Source organism: Plodia interpunctella, chromosome 20 (assembly GCF_027563975.2).
Source record: "Plodia interpunctella isolate USDA-ARS_2022_Savannah chromosome 20, ilPloInte3.2, whole genome shotgun sequence".
Taxonomy (NCBI): Eukaryota; Metazoa; Arthropoda; class Insecta; order Lepidoptera; family Pyralidae; genus Plodia; species Plodia interpunctella.
Genome location: NC_071313.1, coordinates 5,570,511 through 5,587,684, shown reverse-complemented (window position 1 = coordinate 5,587,684; position 17,174 = coordinate 5,570,511). Strand labels below are relative to the sequence as shown.

Sequence of the window (17,174 nt, the reverse complement as noted above, 5' to 3'; positions counted from 1 at the left end):
AAATCTCAATGCCAATGTTACAATTAAGAACATTTAAATCTTTTTGACACATATTCGTGTACAAAATTTTTAATAAAATTGAATTTAATTACCAGTGTTTTTTTATTTTATTTTTGTTGATTTTAATTAAAAAAAAAACAAAGTGTGTGCATTCTTTTTATTTTGTACTGGTTATTAATCAGTCCTTAAATATTATATTTACAAACAGCATTTGCCAAATCAATTAAAATCCTTTGGTCACAAAATTATTTTTCTCATATAGGTACAGTGCAAACTAATGCAACATTAAAATAATGTAAACATTGACATTATATTCAAAAGATAGCCTTTGCACAGGCTATTGACGCCACCGTTATTGACATTCTCTATAAAGATATTACAATACCATAAAACCGATTTACAAGTTGCGCCTGACATGTCCGCCCGCATACACGTTCTACGCTTATTCAAAAAAAATTGAGAAGTGGACATTGTGTGAGTCAGTCCTGTGTATAAGCTTTGATAGTCGCGACACTTAGCCTCAGTTATACCAATCAACTTTAAAGTTAATTTTAACCTGCGCACAATGCAAAGTTCGCCATTTTATCTAATCGGCGGCGCGCAGGTTAAAGTTAACATCAAAGATGATTGGTGCAATTGAGGCATATAATCCCCAGCGACATCGGTTCCATAAATACAACAATACATAGAAATCAGTTCTGGCAGTAACTGGCTTTCTATTTACACCATAACAAAATATAAAATTATATAAGTGATGATGATAATGTCTGACCAATTTTGGTCATGATGACAACTTCAACGGTTATATAAGTAATAATATAATTAGATTGCTATTGTGCCAAGTTAGCACATAATAAACCCAGTTAGCCTTTGATTATATTAACTGTTTTTATTCAAATATTGTCAAACTTCATAATGAATAATTACTATGTATTTATAAATTTTATATAAACAGAAATTGTTTTTAATTTCTGATAATGGATTTATTTAGCCTCAAACAAAAATTTTCAAAATAAAATTATGAAGGGAAATCACAAATATAAAAGTTTGAATTTTAACAAATGGCATAAATGGATAGTAACTTCCGAAAATATAGTAATACTGATTATAAATTTAGTTCCAATTGAAATAGTAGTATAAAACTAAAAACTCTAAAGTGATTTAATGTCTCAAACAAACAAAGTGAGTCATATTGTATAATCATTTTAAAAATATTTTTGCTTTTGAAGTGATCATACATATAACTCAAAATAATCTTCTTTGCCAGTCGATGGGCAAATCTACAAAAAACAACCTATACATATAAGTCACTCATGGGACTCAACAATCAACCTTATCTGGACTTTCTGAAAATTCTATATTGAAGATGCTTTTTCATTTTTTTTCATATTGGAAATGTCTGTCACTCCTACAACCCATTGTACTATTAAGATCTAAGTTTCTTTTCCCAACTGTATTTCCATGTTCCAAAACTCATTTACAGTCGTAAAAAACTAATAGTTCAATGTTGCCGGCACAATTTTCACATTCACATCAGATCACAGTCTGTCCACACATCACTAGTCATCACAATCTTCCACCTCCTCCTTGATCTGCTAAGTGGACTGCAGAGGTTGATGCGGCGCGAGTCGTCGCCACTGATTCGGTTGCCGCTCTTGGGTTTCTTCTTCCTGTAAAACATTTTTTTAAAACTTTTATTACTTGATAATACTTTTTATTTATGTTTGTTCACAGCTCAATATAGGAATATGTTTTTGGGTGAAATGGACTTAGATACGGAGAACTAGTCACCAGTCTGGTGCTTGCGCTGGCTATGTATTCGGAACCAGGAATGTTGGAAATGAACCAAGAATGTTTTCAAATTTATCAAATCGTCTATTTAGTATCACACCCGAACTCTCACACTTTCCATTATTCAATCAGTGTATTCATACACAATACAGGATGTATTTTTGTGTGTATGTTTGTTACTCTTTCATTCAAAATCGGACTGGATACTGGACGGACAGTTATAAAATTTGGTACATGTGTAGCATATAACCTAAAAACACAATAGGGTTTTTTTATCCCGAAATTCCCACGAAAGCGAAGCCCCAGGGCATAGTTGTAGTATTTTAATATAAACACATAAGTTTGGTGTCATGATCAAGATGTTCCCGACTCATTACCCCATAACGATTGAAAACATTAACAGATTTCAAAACAAAACACTATTGCCGTAAAAAATCATGTCTGTACTTAAAAAAGAAATAGATTTTCTTAATAAAATTAACATAAAACTCACGTGTATGATAGTGATGGACACTGTGTCAGGCTTCATATCTTCTAGAGTTTTGATATCTTCCGATGACTGTTCTTCATTGTCTCCTCCATTCCTGTAACATCACCACAGTTAAATTAAATTTATTTAAGGATTATTTCACCCCCTGCTGATCTAAAGAGTATATCTATATAACATATCAAACATATAGGGTTAAAAGGGTATTTAGGTGTTTGATATTGGATGTAGTTTAACAATATTTTGAATCAATCCTCAATGTGTTGATGAGTTTTAAGAAAAAAAAGGCACTTTTTGCCGCAAGTAAAATACTTTATGCATAATCAAATAATATTGAGGTTAAAAACACTACGTGAATACTCACTTTCTACTACCCGAGTGGAACCTGCCGCCTTCGCCTCGTATCCTGTTCATGGCGTGTCTGTGTCGGGACTCGTGCAGATATTTCTGGAATACATGGAAAATCTCATTGCGAGTCACGAAAAATACATGGAAAATCTCGTTGTGAATCACGAAAATTAATCTGAAATTTAGTGGGTTGTGTGATTGTGGAGGTTATTACCCAGTGGAAATAACTTTTTCTTATTTTTGGAGCTCAATCCAAGTTGTTTATTTCTAGGAGGATCCAGGAAGTGGTGGTGGTGTAATGGTAAAGACGCCTGTGGATCGAAAGGTCCCAGGTTTGAATTGTACTCATAAGTTTGTATACCACTCTGACTCATGTACTAGTTTTCATAGACAACCACTTGCTTCCGGTGAAGGAAAATATTGTATAAAAACTTACATACTGGTTGATAATTGTGTGTGAACCAATCCGTTAATAGTGCCAAAAAGTTGTGTCTCAGCCATGTGGAATACAACTATGAAGAAGAAGTTCTTACTGCTACGGCCACACTATCGCGATTACGCGAAGATTTGCGTTGTCGCGAACGAATTCGTCCTATCGCGAATCATCTTCGCGAATACGAATGCCCTTTTTGTGTATAGATAACATCCACCATCGCCTTTTATTCCTCTTTTTGATCTTTTTATTTATGTTTAAGTAATAAAGATGCAGTAAATAATTACTATACTATTAGCCATGTTATACAGCGCAACCGCCTCTTCCATGTTATCCGCGAAATGAATTATCGTGACGTTCTAGATTATCGCGACGTAACGAAATTTTTTTTTTTATATGGCCAAGCTCTTCGACAATGCGCACGCGAATCTTCGCGTTGTAATGTGGCCGTAGCATAAGAGTAGTTGTCAATTGCTGTTTTATTCTTTAGAAAGGATTCCGTCTAACAACTGTATGAGTCTCATTGAAGTGTACAATGAAGTATTCACTCACCGGCCTCTCCTTGGGAATCTTCCCCAGCTCATGCAGTCGCGCGCGCGCGGCGCGGCGCTTGAGGATCCGCTTGTACTGGCGCGCGTTCACGTACAGCAGCGGCTCCTCGTCGGAGCCCGCGCCTGCGCCCGCGCCTGCGCCCGCCGCGGGCTCCGCCGACGTCGCTCCGCCGCCGTTCGACCCGTTCACCATCTGTTACTTCAATTGTTTCAACAACTAATGACAGTAAACGACAGAGCACAGTTCGATTTGCAAATCTCAGTGTCAGTGGCGTCATTACGAGTTTTCGCAGTCACTCATCAAAGTTTTTGGAAAGAATATATTAAAGAAGATTTATTCGCTGAAAAGACAGTAATACTCAACAAGTATGACGCCACATTCAACGTTTTGTTATATAGACCTCTTGATAGATAGACGTTTTTCTACATGGGCGATTAGCTAGCTAAGATTGCTCATTAGATGTTTCGCTTTGTTTGACTTTTGCTACTAGACTTTCTAATAAAATATTATGGACTTAGAATTCATGAATTAAGAGTAATTTCATCACTCCAGATCCTCATCCTCATTGTTTACAACTAACTCACCATGACAATATTTGGTTGGTTGACAATCTGCTGCGGCTGCACAGCAGTGTTGGCCACTTGCACCAAGTTTCCGTTGAGATTTATCACTGTAATAACAATTAACAAACATTGTAAATGATATTAGTTTAATAATGATAGGCAAACTTTACAATCTTACGACAGAGAAAAAAAGAAGTCTAAAGTTTTATTTCAATAATAAATAAAAGGAAATGACTAAGGTTGAAGTTCACTAGTGTGTACTGTGTATATGATTACTTGCTACAAGAAGCAGACTTTGCCACCATAAGTCATGTCAGATGTCTTAAGATGCCTTGACTAAAACCTTCATGTAATTATGTATGTTTGTTACTTTTTCAAACAAAATTTACTGGAGGATAATTTCCTCACCAGCTGGTTGGTGTATGATCTGGTGCTGGTCTATCGTGGGCTGAGCGTTGGCCGTGGGCTGATAGATGTAGGTCTGGCCGTCCGGCGTCTGCACCAGCTGCATGGGCTGTACACTGCTACTTGCACCTGGAAAAATAACATTTTTGGAATGCAAGCTTTCAAAAGTGACATTTGTGTGATCCCTACACTAGCACCACTTTATATCCTTCCGCGGTTGTCAACTGACCATCTAAGTTACACATTGCCTTACACAAGTTACACAGCCTTGTCCACTGATAGGTACCAATACCATTCCCAATGAGGCAGGCAATTCATGTCAGGCAGGTGGCTGGTTTAAAAATAACAGCTGAATATGATGTACAGGGTATAAAATACAATAAATTAATAAAAAAAATACCTTGAAGACTGGATATGGGCACAATTTGTAGCTGCTGCAACTGTTGTCCATTTGGAGTTGCCACCTTCAAAATAAAAATAGTTTTAAATTTCACACAATCTAAACATATCAAGTTATACATAAAGTCCATAAAATTGCATTAGACAAATTTAACTATATCTGTATATTTAAATATAATTCCCAAAAGAAAAAAGCGATTATACCTATGTAAATTTTTTGTAACAAAAAATTATTTTTTTCATTAATAAATTATTAATAATAATTAATAAATAATGTTTTATATTTATCTGCTATAAATAGGGTACAAAGTTACATACAGACCTAATTCTATTAATAATAATAAGTAAAATTCCAAAAATTTATACGCTTATAGCATAGTTCAACAAAAAGAAAAAAGTCCCGCCTTTAGTGAATTAAACAAATTTTGTACTGCTTTAAGTACAAAATTCTGCTAAGTCACTCCACAGGAACATTATTTGTTTGACAATGGATGGTGTAAAATTAAATGATACGACTACCTGGATTTGCGGGGTGCCAATCTGAATGCATGTGTGAAGAAAATTGTTGTTAAAAATGTGTAATGAAAGTTTTTCATGGTTCTTTTATTTTTTTCTATTGAATTTTCATGACTGACATAGTATGAGACAATGAGATGTGAAATTAAAACTATAATCAATAGTTAAATAACAAAATTAAGTCAATACAATAGACAAAACATATATTGAAAATTAGCAAGGCATGTGGAACAATGTTAACAATGTTATTTTAATTGAAATAACTATTAAACTTTCTGTCAAGACTAGTACAGAGAAAGAGTGAGGTATAGGCTATACATATATGGGTACCTATATTAATAATATCCATTCAAAGATTATAATTATAGCAGACTAAAAAAAAATCAATTAAAAGAACATTCAATTAACATGCCTGAGAGATTGGGAGAGTTTGCCCAGTAGTGGGACATGTTATAGCTATTATACCTGTATAGCAGGACCTGCAGCTGGTATTGCATGGACAACAATCTGTTGACCATTGGGGCCCTGCACAATATGTTGGGGGTTGTTCATCTGGACCACTTGAAGCTGTTGGCCATTAATCGTCACCACCTGAGCTCCCTCAGCATTCTGTATCTGAGTGTGCTCCATCTTGCATCACTGAAATGTTTTGCTAAAATTGAAGATTCTATTTGCAGTTTCAGCTTGTGACCAAAAGATCTATAGTATTTATCTGTCCTAATGATAGATGGGTCTGGTTCAAACAAATCTTAAAGTTGGGTTTTAGGGAAGAAACTGGACAAATACTAGGCGTAAACCCATCTCTGATCCTAGTCAAGTCAGCACACACTACTTGATTGTATGTTATGTACTAATAATGCGCTATAGATACTCTATACTCTTATCTATAGGCTGGTAAACTTTACATTCGTTAGGTACCTACTTGTTTATCTAGTTGTTTGCACTTAGTTCAGAGAGCAAACTAAATGGGAAAGTTGATTTTTTAGGATAATTTATTTATGCAAGACGATACTAGAAGATAATATTACGTAGGTACCTACTTAGCGATAAGTATCTACGTCTAGTTATTCGTTTGGCATGCAGAAATGGATACCAATGTGGAAAATAGTATAATTTATTATACACTTTCAAAATTGCACTGTATTTAGTCTTGAAATTACTTACCTATAAGCAAGAAGAATAAATGGAAAGAAAATAAGATCTCAAAAAATTACACGTCACTGGTACGAGGCCACTGAAAGCAACGTCGTCAAAATGGCTGCTCATGTAATTTCATCATCCATGATAAAAAGTTTTAACATATTGTCGTAGAATAACATAGTATTAATTATTTGCAATAACACAACCATCTCAAGATAATTTTCGGCGAAAAATTGTAAACTTACATTCAGAGTCCTCACTGGTTTTTCAATGATTGGCTGACAAAAGATAGACCAATGGACGAAGTCAATGATCGCAAGAACGCAGTAGATTGGTTCGGCACATTACCACTCCCAAAGAAGCGCGGTTTCCCGAATAACCAATCATTCAAGTAATTAATATGTTGTCTATGGTCAAGTTAATTAAAATGTCAAAATAAATATCCCAAAATAAGCATAGTGTAGGAACTTTATAGAAATCGTTAGTCGTATATTAAAAATGTGTATTTTAAATTTTGTGTGCGATAAAAATCAAATATAAATATATATTTTTTTAAACCAAGTATTTTAAAAAAAGTTGATCGTGAACTAAAACGACCAAAAAAACGAAAAAAACTTTTTCTTTATTTATTTATGTTTTTTTTTTAAATTGTCTATGAATGCCATTTTGATTTGATTTGAGTTGTGTATTGTGTGGTGAAACTGTTTTTTTGTGATTTTTGTATTATTCTCACTTATAGACTCTAATTTCATATAATAAGCGAATGCTGGAGTGATAAGGGAACGTAAGATGAATTCTACAATATCTGACGACTTATCTCGGGAACATTTGGCATTAGAAGCAGCAAAGTGTATTCGTAGGTTATCTTTTGAAAGTAGAACTTTGCGTTTTTTCAATTGTTTTGTGTTGTGACAATCCATATAATTTGTTGTTGTTATTTCAGAAAATATATTTTCGAACAGTCAAAAAGTCAAGTCTTTACACAAGGAACTGCTAGAAATAAACTTATCTGTAACTGCATATATCGAAGAAAGTAAGCTACGCTTGGATGAATTGCGTCTGAATTTAGCACACGAAGCCAAGAGTTCTCATAAAGTTGTAGAAATCCTGTCCGAGAAATGTAAGTTTCCAATAAGAAAATGTGTTTTGATGTTTGGGAACTTGGTTTCTAGTCAGGGGGCTTACCATCATCTCTTAACGCAATCCACTTTACGACCTAACTGAACTGCATCGCAAATTCGTACCATCGTCTTAATTTTTTGTATGAATGTGATTCATTTTAGGTTCCTAAATTGAACTGAGTTGCATTGGAATCGTTCTGTAAAAGTTGATGGTAGGCCTGCTGATTCAGATTAATTGATTGGCTTGTTGGACCTGAAAAAATATGTGACCTTTCACGTGAAAAGGTACCTCAGGAAGGGAAGTCAGTTAAGACTTTTGCCTTCTTTATTATTTTAAAGATGAGATGTCATAAGAGACTGCTCTTCATGAAGTACCTATTCTCATTGAATGTCACATATGATAAATTAACACTTACTGCAACTGGACATTAAGTGCCCCAAAATGAGAATTAGTAAAAGGCAACAAGAAATACTGCAACAAAGATCTGAATAATTATGCTCCTAAGTACCTGACTATGAGTTTTCCTTACTGCCATTATACCTGTATCCCATGGGGGCAGGCAAATACTGGATTTTCACATAATATGATACCTGCAAATCTGTTACTTGTGTAATAACCATGCCATACAAGTAAACAATTATTTTTTCAGAATACAATTAGCAATAATGTCCACCCCACCACCAGCACCACAAAAGCGTATTCACTCCAGAAATAACATCAAACACATACAAATTGAAGACAACAATAATAGCAGCAAGAATTCAGAGCGCCAACAAGCTCGGAAATTCATCACTTGGTATAAACACATGATAGATTATGAGAGGCAAAACCTTTGCCTATATCTTTCTGATGATGCTATGTTGGAATACTTTGGTAGAACAATCAAAACAAGAAAAAAAGTGGCCGCATTCCTGAAACATGATATGCAATGCTCCAGGCACGATTTTACTACAGTGGAAAGTATTGAGAGGATTCAGATGAGGCAGGACATTGTGTCGAGGTTTGTGTATTAAAATAGTTGTCAGTAAATGCAGTAATATCATTTGGACCAATGAAGACCAATCTAAGTAAATAATTCAAATTCAGATGTCTGTCTTGCAATTTTTTTTACACTTATAAAATTGTATCTAAAATCCTTACTTATCCTTATTTATAGCAATAATAAATCATTGGGATGAAAACTATTCTATAAATTTTTATGCATATTTCTATTTCAGAAGGGGAGATAATTCATTAGCTAGTCCTTTTAACTCTCCTGAGATTATTAATCCGAATATCGAAAGATCTGGAAAAAGAAAGATTCTCCGGTGTGAAAGCCCAGAATGGGCTGAAGGCTGCAAACCCCAAGATGAAGCTGTAGAAACCAAGAGAAGCAAGCTTGACGAATCTCAGAATGACAATAAATCGGAGGTATTACCCAGGAACTGTTTGAAAAGAGCTCATAGTGAAGACAGGTCAGAAATAAACAGCAAAGGAGACAATATGCTTGGGAGACGAGCAAAACGGAAGTGTGTGCCGGTTACACCACCGAATTGTGAAGTTGGGCAAGGGGATTGTTTGCCTTCTACTAGCGGGACTGATTCGGACCGGTCCCATGATGCCTTGAATGCACAACTGCCAAAGCTAGCTGTTGAGTGTAATGGATACATCGAGTTTACAAGGACGAGGAATAATCGTGCTACGGATTCTATGAAATGGGAGAGGAAATGTAAGGTACAAATTAGCTATTCGGAGGATCCTCTTAATATCGGAGAGTATATAATTTGGGCACTGTTGTACACCGATGAAAGTAAGTGCAGGAGAAACCTTTTGTCTGCATTCGAAGAGATTGCTATTGAAGAAGGGCTTGTAAAGTGATTTTCAGTGACTGGTTATACAGTTCTTTCAAAGTTATATACTAACTGTTCGATCTGCACAATGGTTAACTATTTCACTAGTGTATATGTAACTACCTGCTACTTGATGGTAGTCGTCAAAGTCATGTCCAACCTGCCTTTAAGCAACTTAAATAAAATATGACACCAGTGTTAAGTGTTACCATAGTACACTCGTAAAAAAAAAAACAAAATCTAATGTAAAATTGCATGCAAACATGGCAAAGTGTTTGTTTTTTCTTTATTGATAACTTTGAAGGAATTGTATTTTCCAGTTATTGTGTTAATTTGAAAACAGCTCTTCAATATACTAAATATTATTATTATAATTAAAAAAAATAAAACTAGGGATTATTTTTGATTTATGAATTTTAATTTTGATAAAATGTCAATGTTTTGCTTTGTAATTAGGATGTCATAGACAATATTTCTTTCTTTAATACTTATGCAGAATTTTTTTTTTCATACCTACTGTTAATTAATGTGACAATGAAGAATATTCATTATCAATTTTTATTATAACTAAGTTTTAAAAATATTTGCATTCTGTCGGGCGTTCAAATATTATATTGGTAACTAATATAGGAAAAAAATCTAAATTTTGTATAGATATCAAAGTTAGAATTTTTATAGTCTTCGTTCAGTACATTGTTTTTATCAATCTCTCTGTTTGTGGCGCTATAGTCAATAGGTCCAGAGGGCCTATGTTACTAAAGTCCACATTCTATCTCTTTTTTCCATATTGTTTACAGATCATGTAAAAAATAGTGAACATGTGGGTGCGATGACTTTCTAGCCTTTTTAAGACTTAGGCAAAGGCATTTACAGAATCATTCATCTCCTTTCGGTTTTAAGTCTCTCACAATTTATGCATTTGTCATTTATTGACATTTTACTTGGCAGTAGGTTATTCAGGATTCTGCACGATACTATGTGATAACAAGATGGACTAGTATACTCTTATAGCATTTATATTTTTACCTCATTTTACAATGTCTTTACTAATTGACGAATATCCCATGAATTTTTAATGTCACAAGACTTAGGGACCAATTTGAGAGCATGTATTTTTTATTTATGACAGAATTTTCATTTAGGATGGTTTCCCAAAAAAAGCCGATTGTAAGGTAATTCAAATCTAAATTCCAAGTGAATTATATCTAAATTGTTGTTGCACAATTATTAAAAAGTTGTATGTACGAATGGTAGACTGGCAGTTAATCATTAAATAGGACAAACAGAAATAGCAACGTTGCGATAAAGTGCAGCTAATAAATAGAAAAAAAATTTAGGGACCTGTTTCACCACTTGCTGATAAAGCCTCCTAGCCTAGATTTGATAGCCTCAATGTAACATATTTAACAGATAATGTTAAAATTGTGTTTCACAAATGTTTGGATAGGGCTAACAAAGATTTACTTGTTAGTTTATCTGTCAAATTGCAAAATATTATTTTATCAGATAGTGTTGAAACAGGCATGTATTCATCTACTATACTATTATGTATATTATACTAGTTTGTATAGTATATGCATTATATGAGTAGAGATATATGTTATATGTATACTCATATGTATAATTTAAGCTAATAGAAGACTTTCATGATATAATTATCTGATACATCACTTACACCTTTCCATCATCCAATAAAATATAAATAATGTATAAATTACATGTACAGGAACCATCCTACATGAAATAGTATAGGGTAGGCATGATTCCAATGCCACTAGAAAAAAAAAACAATTATTTACTTGGTTTCCTCTACTGCCATTGTTCTATATAACCAAGTATTTAATCGTTTAATCTATTTTAGGACGCATTCATTTAGTAATATGAAAATATAATGTTATAATGTTGTTGACCTTGTAATTTCTATCTCAATTTGGCCCTGGCACAACGTTAAGGCAGTCTGGCCTTATGTCTGAAATTTTATGTCCCTCATTTTAATTTTCTTCTTTATATTTTGTACCACCGAAATTAGTGTCTTGTCGTTTATGTTAGTATTTTAGTCTCAAATAGAATAGTTCTAGGAATAGGTTATTGACTTAAAAACATCATGTTTTATGTTAACAAATGATCGGTGATACTACCTACATATTTGTAGGTTAATTAAAACAGGCTTCTTTCTAAAAGATTCATTAATTATAGTGTTATTCATTTATGTAATAATGTGGGATTCCTCCCATTTCGTCTCAAAGTGTATTCATTTGTGTAATAATGTGGGATTCCCCAGTTCGTCTCCATTTTAGCGTATGAATTGTAAATGAGATTTCCAAGTATAATTTGTATCTACTTTAAGTTTATGTTGTTATGATCGTTACTTTTAAAGTAATGGAAGGGGAGGTTTTTGTTTAATTATGCTAGAGATGTATAAGACAAATAAAGGTTGTTTAGCAATGTTTGTGTTTTTTATTTAAATACCTAATTTCAAATTTATCTTCTAATTAAGCTGTAAATGCATTTTTGTGATAAGCAAGACCAGAAGTGGTCTAAAACAGAATTAGTCATATCCAGAAGAGGACGTCACAAGAAGTTGCCACAGACCGCCTGAACGCTCGCAACGAGTGCTTGTACCCTATTTGTAGACTAGTTCCCAACGGAAGAACTACATAACAGCACGGTTATGACGACATGCATGATTTTTTGCACGTGACTTCGTCAATGGATCTTTGCCATAAGATCTGATGCTGTCAGAATCGGCTCCCAATGGGAGAACTCCTTAACGGTTAAAAATTATACACGTGGCTTCAGTTCCGATGGCAATGCATTTTTGTCAGAAGACCAATTTTATATTGGACTATTCTACGAAGCCATGGGAAAAAGATGAACAAAAATACTGATTTCGCAAAACACTACTTTATTGTCATACAAAGAAATAAAGTAACTATAAATTTTCTGAATCCCCACATGTATAAAAACCATAATCACATTTTCTTAACAACAATAATGTCATCTACAAAAGTCTAAGTCTAAAGTCCCTATAAATCTGGCTTTACTTTAAAATTGTAATCGCTATAACGCATAAAAAGCTGTTGATAATATATATAAATAGTCTTGTCAGTTCTACCAAAAGCAACTAATTTGTGGCATCTTTTTATGGCTGAAATCTAATAAAAATAAACTCATTGAATAATGTCTCACTGATTTATTGCAGTCTTAACACTTTCGCTGACACCTGCGTCTATAGACGTTGTCATAATATTGACACAAACATTTCCAGATACGTTAAATGCCCTAACGGGTTAAAGATATTCCTACACATGATTTATTATTAGGACGATTATAACATATGTATTTGGTATTTGTTTGATTTTCAGAGAAGCGTTCAGATGGGTAGGTAATTTTTCTTCTCGCATTTCTCGGTAAGATACTATGTTGATGCACGTTGTCATGAAATCTAAACACATTAATGTTTACAAAGTTTTAAACTATGATCTAGGATAAGCAATCACATGACAAAATGAGCTGTAGTTTCGTCATAACAGTTAATTCGTCATCAGGTGTATGTGTAGGTACCTAAGTATGATGAATTACTGTAAAAGTATGGTAAAAACATGGATTTAGTAAGTACTTCCTTGTACGGAGTACCTACTAATTCCATGGGTAAAAATGCGTGACAAATTTTCATAGACCCCTATTACCTTTTCAAATTACACAGACTTCTATAGCTATTTGCGACAAATTATTGAATTTGATTCAATTAAGAATTGGTAATTGAAAATAGTCACTGTGTGAGTCAAAGTTGTTGATTATACACGACATCGTAAATATGCTGTAATCATAGTTGCAATCACAAATCATGTATAGTCGACCACATATCAAGTACCCTGTATAGATCTTTATGTCATAGTAATAGCTAATTTGCTATTAATTTTAGTATCTTGATGAGCTGTTGACTATACATACCGAAAGAAATCAGATTTTTTACATACCTAATAGTAATGTAAGTATTATTAATTGCGAAGTGCTTGTATTCTCGTTCATAGTAACAAAGAACAGTATAGCACTTTATTTAGATTAAACATATTAATTTCTAGGACATAAATAAATGCCCAATGCAGAATATTTATTCAAGTCTAATAACTATAAAATGTTTTCAAGTAACATGAATAAAGTGAATAACATACAATAATTCAATGTAACAATTGAAAATATACTGGAACTCAATAAATGCAGTTTTAGTATACACAACAAGTCCTTATTATAGAAAATGCAATATATTCAAATACAACAATATGTTTCTCTATCAAGAAAAAAATCCACAAAAATAATATCAAATTCATTTCAATACCATCCAATAATAATTCCACACACATGGTCAAGAACATACCACATGAGAGGAATAGGTACTACAGATCATACCCATTTTACATGTATATTATTTTGGAGATATATGAATAAGGCTTCAAAAGAATTTTGAGACAATGACAAAATTACAAATAAGTATGTAACTTACACAAAGGAATTTTAGAAATAGAAATAAAAATGTCATATTAATTCGGCAATGTACATGTAATACCATAGCAGTACTTTATACCACAAATGACTTAATTTACTTTGTGAGATAATTTTAAGCTGAGCTTAGCTCTTCTGTGTATCCACCACTTCAAGGAGCTGTTGCATTATTGGCTACCTAACAATGAATTTGTAATCATTTTACAGGGACATGAAATTGTAAATATTCGTAAATTGCTTGTTAATATTCGAGGAAGATATCTTTGTGACATTTAAAAGTGACACATAGTTATCATCAATTTATAAATATAACACAATTACAATTTCTAATTTACCCTTTAATAAAACAAAGAGAGCAAAATTCATAATTTATGTTCAACTTTTTTCAATATTTTAGAAAATGATTAATTAACCATTTGATCCAGGAGAAGACAATTGAACAACAATAAGATTGCGCAGATGCGACAGGCAATGAATTGAGTAGTTAATATAAAAAATATATGATAACATAGAGACACAATAGAATTACTAAAACAATACATGATGAAATAAAATTAAGGTAATTTGTTTCACATATATTTCGATAAGCACGTCTAACTAGTGAATGAAACAACTGCTTAAAAATATGAGATGATTACAATTACAACCCTTTACTATGGCGACCACATCACAAATTTGATTGGCAAGTACAATAACCCTATTGGAATTGGGGATCAACTTCTTGATCATTCATATTTGTGTCAAGTTCTTCATTAGCATTGTTATCTTCAAGAACTACATCATTGTTGTCTTTGTTTCTGTCAGCATGGTCATTGCTGTCTAAAGCTGGGTGCTCGATTGCATTATTACTTTCTATGGGGGCCTGTTCTGCTACTTTCTTGTTCTCCAATTGAGGCTTCTCTGCTAGATTATTATTATTATCCAAAGCTGGACTTTGCTTCATTGGTTGTGCAGCTGGTGTTATCTTCATAGGAGGTAACGGAGCCGCTTTTGTTGTTAATGCAGACTTTAATCTCTCAATCTCTTTCTCTAATTCCACGATTTTTTGTTTCTTTTCCACTAACTGTGAATTTTCTAGCCTCAATGTCTCTATTGTTGCCGCCATGGTTATTTGCAGGTTTTTGAACGACTGCAACTCTGTTTTGCATAGTTGTAAATCTGCTCGAGTAGAATTTACCTTTTCTTCTACGTTTTTCAGTTTATTCTTTGCTGAAATAACGTCGTCTGCTAAATTATCTTTGCTTTTCTCCAAGTTTTTTACTTTTTCCACATACGAGTTTCTTTGTTCCATCAATGTTAGAGAGTCGGCAACGCAAGAGGTTTGCTGTTTAGAACATTCCTGGATCTGAGCACTCATTTCAGACATTTTTGTTCGCATTTCTGTTTCCATGCTCCAACTATTGAAGAGTGAAAGGAAAAGCAGGATGCATAAAGCGAACAATACATACATGGGCCAACGACGCATGTTCTCTATACCCATATCTAGTTGAAACACAATTTTAAACAAGTATTTTATTTACTTATATAAAATCGATTTAATAATTTAAATTACTATGTATTTCATTACAAAAACGCGACACGACGGCAAAACAAAAAATAAACAACCTGCTATTTGACAACACAAATAATGACAGGAGGAGGAGGGAAGATAGATTGGAGAGGACATAGAGGAAGACAGACGCATTGAATGAATGAAAAAATGAATGAATGGTCATAGACATCAAAGGATTGGCAGATTATTTTCTACAATTTTGTACTGGCAACATTGATATGGTCACGTGACCACTATTCTATATTCATAGACAACAATTCTTCATCGACTTCTTTGGTTTATAGCCACGAGGTTTTTAGAAATATTTCAATTTATTAGTGAAATATAAACAAATACTACATTTTCTTTGGATAAAATGCCACCCAGTAACCCTTTACCACCCAAAGAAAATGCCCTTTTTAAAAGAATTTTGGTAAGTATCCTGGTAAACATTCAACTTTGATGTTGAGATCTTGTCACTCTAGAGGATTTTCTTGTGAAAATACGGCTTTTCATTAGAAAATTATACATTGCTTACAAGAAGGCACTGATAATTATGTATGTCGATAATTAAAGTGTATTTGTTATTTTCAAAAATTGTCATCAATTGCTCTGTAAACCTACTAATCGTCTGTATCTATTAATAAACAGAGGTTAACATTTTGTGATGATTGAAATTATTCCATTACAGCGGTGTTACGAACATAAACAGTACAAAAATGGGTTGAAATTCGCTAAGCAGATATTATCGAACCCTAAATTTGCAGAACATGGGGGTAAGTGATGCTATGGAGACTACTAAAATTCATATTTGGATCCTATTGAAAATATTACATAAAAATTTTTTGCCCTGATTTATTGCGCTCTATCCAATCTATCTTTCATTGACTGAAAGAGATCACAAATGCAAGTTCTATGTCTACTTATTTATTTATCTATTTTGCAAATATTTGTATCTTTGTCAGAAAATGTAAGAATATTACAAATTTGGACATTGTACTATACAATCAGAAGGCTAATAGAATTCAAAAACAAATGCATACAAATAATGGAAAGAATTTTAAATTATTTTATTTTTATTTCAGAAACATTGGCTATGAAAGGCTTAACTCTAAATTGTCTTGGACGTAAGGATGAGGCATATGAGTATGTTAGGAAAGGGCTTCGTAATGATCTGAAATCCCCAGTGTGCTGGCACGTGTATGGGCTCCTTCAGCGTTCCGACAAGAAGTATGATGAAGCAATAAAATGTTACCGCAATGCCCTAAAGTGGGAAAAGGAGAACATTCAAATCCTTCGGGATCTCTCTCTTCTGCAAATCCAGATGAGGGATTTGGAAGGATACAAGGTAATATAGTCATAATTATTTTGATTGAAAAGGTTATGTCTGATTTTCTCTTCTGTCTGGTTATGTCTCTTTTTGGAGGCTCTGGGCTCCAACATACAATGGCATCGAAAGTCAATTGGAAATACACACAGATGAGAGAGAGAATAAATTACTCTTTTATGTAAAAGCTATTGGATGGATTTCCATGAAATTTAGTAACAATGGTTA

The 17,174-nt window shown here is 33.4% G+C and overlaps 4 protein-coding genes across 8 annotated transcripts in view; 2 read left to right on the top strand and 2 right to left on the bottom strand.

Annotated features, from left to right (window-relative positions):
* Positions 1-142: 142 nt before the first annotated feature.
* Positions 143-7,037, bottom strand: Nf-YA (Nuclear factor Y-box A). 5 transcript variants are annotated; one of them, XM_053760794.1, is made up of 10 exons: positions 6,880-7,037; positions 5,960-6,133; positions 5,495-5,518; positions 4,980-5,043; positions 4,583-4,708; positions 4,196-4,281; positions 3,612-3,803; positions 2,643-2,725; positions 2,285-2,375; positions 143-1,670 (listed from the first exon to the last, which is right to left on the bottom strand). In XM_053760794.1, exons 2-10 carry the CDS (start codon positions 6,122-6,124, stop codon positions 1,596-1,598), a joined length of 906 nt encoding a protein of 301 aa, XP_053616769.1. In that variant the 5' UTR covers positions 6,125-6,133; positions 6,880-7,037; the 3' UTR covers positions 143-1,595. The 5 variants fall into 5 exon arrangements, with proteins under 5 accessions (XP_053616769.1, XP_053616771.1, XP_053616772.1 ...); XM_053760796.1 differs by having other exon boundaries at positions 5,960-6,146; positions 6,880-7,032; XM_053760797.2 differs by lacking the exon at positions 6,880-7,037 and adding an exon at positions 6,659-6,863 and having other exon boundaries at positions 5,960-6,146.
* A 254-nt stretch (positions 7,038-7,291) lies between these two features.
* LOC128678896 (uncharacterized) lies at positions 7,292-12,032 on the top strand. The gene is made up of 4 exons (XM_053760793.1): positions 7,292-7,490; positions 7,578-7,754; positions 8,406-8,756; positions 8,974-12,032. Exons 3-4 carry the CDS (start codon positions 8,422-8,424, stop codon positions 9,611-9,613), a joined length of 975 nt encoding a protein of 324 aa, XP_053616768.1. The 5' UTR covers positions 7,292-7,490; positions 7,578-7,754; positions 8,406-8,421; the 3' UTR covers positions 9,614-12,032.
* A 441-nt stretch (positions 12,033-12,473) lies between these two features.
* Positions 12,474-15,742, bottom strand: LOC128678898 (uncharacterized). The gene has a single exon (XM_053760799.2). The coding sequence runs from the start codon at positions 15,566-15,568 to the stop codon at positions 14,786-14,788; it is 783 nt and encodes a 260-aa protein (XP_053616774.1). The 5' UTR covers positions 15,569-15,742; the 3' UTR covers positions 12,474-14,785.
* A 142-nt stretch (positions 15,743-15,884) lies between these two features.
* The window catches only part of Naa15-16 (N(alpha)-acetyltransferase 15/16), an 86,041-nt gene continuing 84,751 nt past the window's right edge, over positions 15,885-17,174 (top strand). Inside the window, exons 1-3 of the mRNA XM_053760411.2 lie at positions 15,885-16,052; positions 16,311-16,395; positions 16,705-16,967. Of these exons, the coding sequence (XP_053616386.1) occupies positions 15,996-16,052; positions 16,311-16,395; positions 16,705-16,967 (405 nt within the window). The 5' untranslated portion in view covers positions 15,885-15,995. The remainder of the gene's footprint in view (positions 16,053-16,310; positions 16,396-16,704; positions 16,968-17,174) is intronic.

Coding starts and splice junctions, on each gene's coding strand:
- Nf-YA (XM_053760794.1), bottom strand. CDS start 6,124: ATGGAGCACACTCAGATACAGAATGCTGAGGGAGCTCAGGTGGTGACG. Junction 5,519..5,959: donor CTGCAGGTCCTGCTATACAG/GTATAATAGCTA, acceptor ACATGCATTCAG/ATTGGCACCCCGCAAATCCA. Junction 4,709..4,979: donor GCCCATATCCAGTCTTCAAG/GTATTTTTTTTA, acceptor TTATTTTTCCAG/GTGCAAGTAGCAGTGTACAG.
- LOC128678896 (XM_053760793.1), top strand. CDS start 8,422: ATGTCCACCCCACCACCAGCACCACAAAAGCGTATTCACTCCAGAAAT. Junction 8,757..8,973: donor AGGCAGGACATTGTGTCGAG/GTTTGTGTATTA, acceptor TTTCTATTTCAG/AAGGGGAGATAATTCATTAG.
- LOC128678898 (XM_053760799.2), bottom strand. CDS start 15,568: ATGGGTATAGAGAACATGCGTCGTTGGCCCATGTATGTATTGTTCGCT.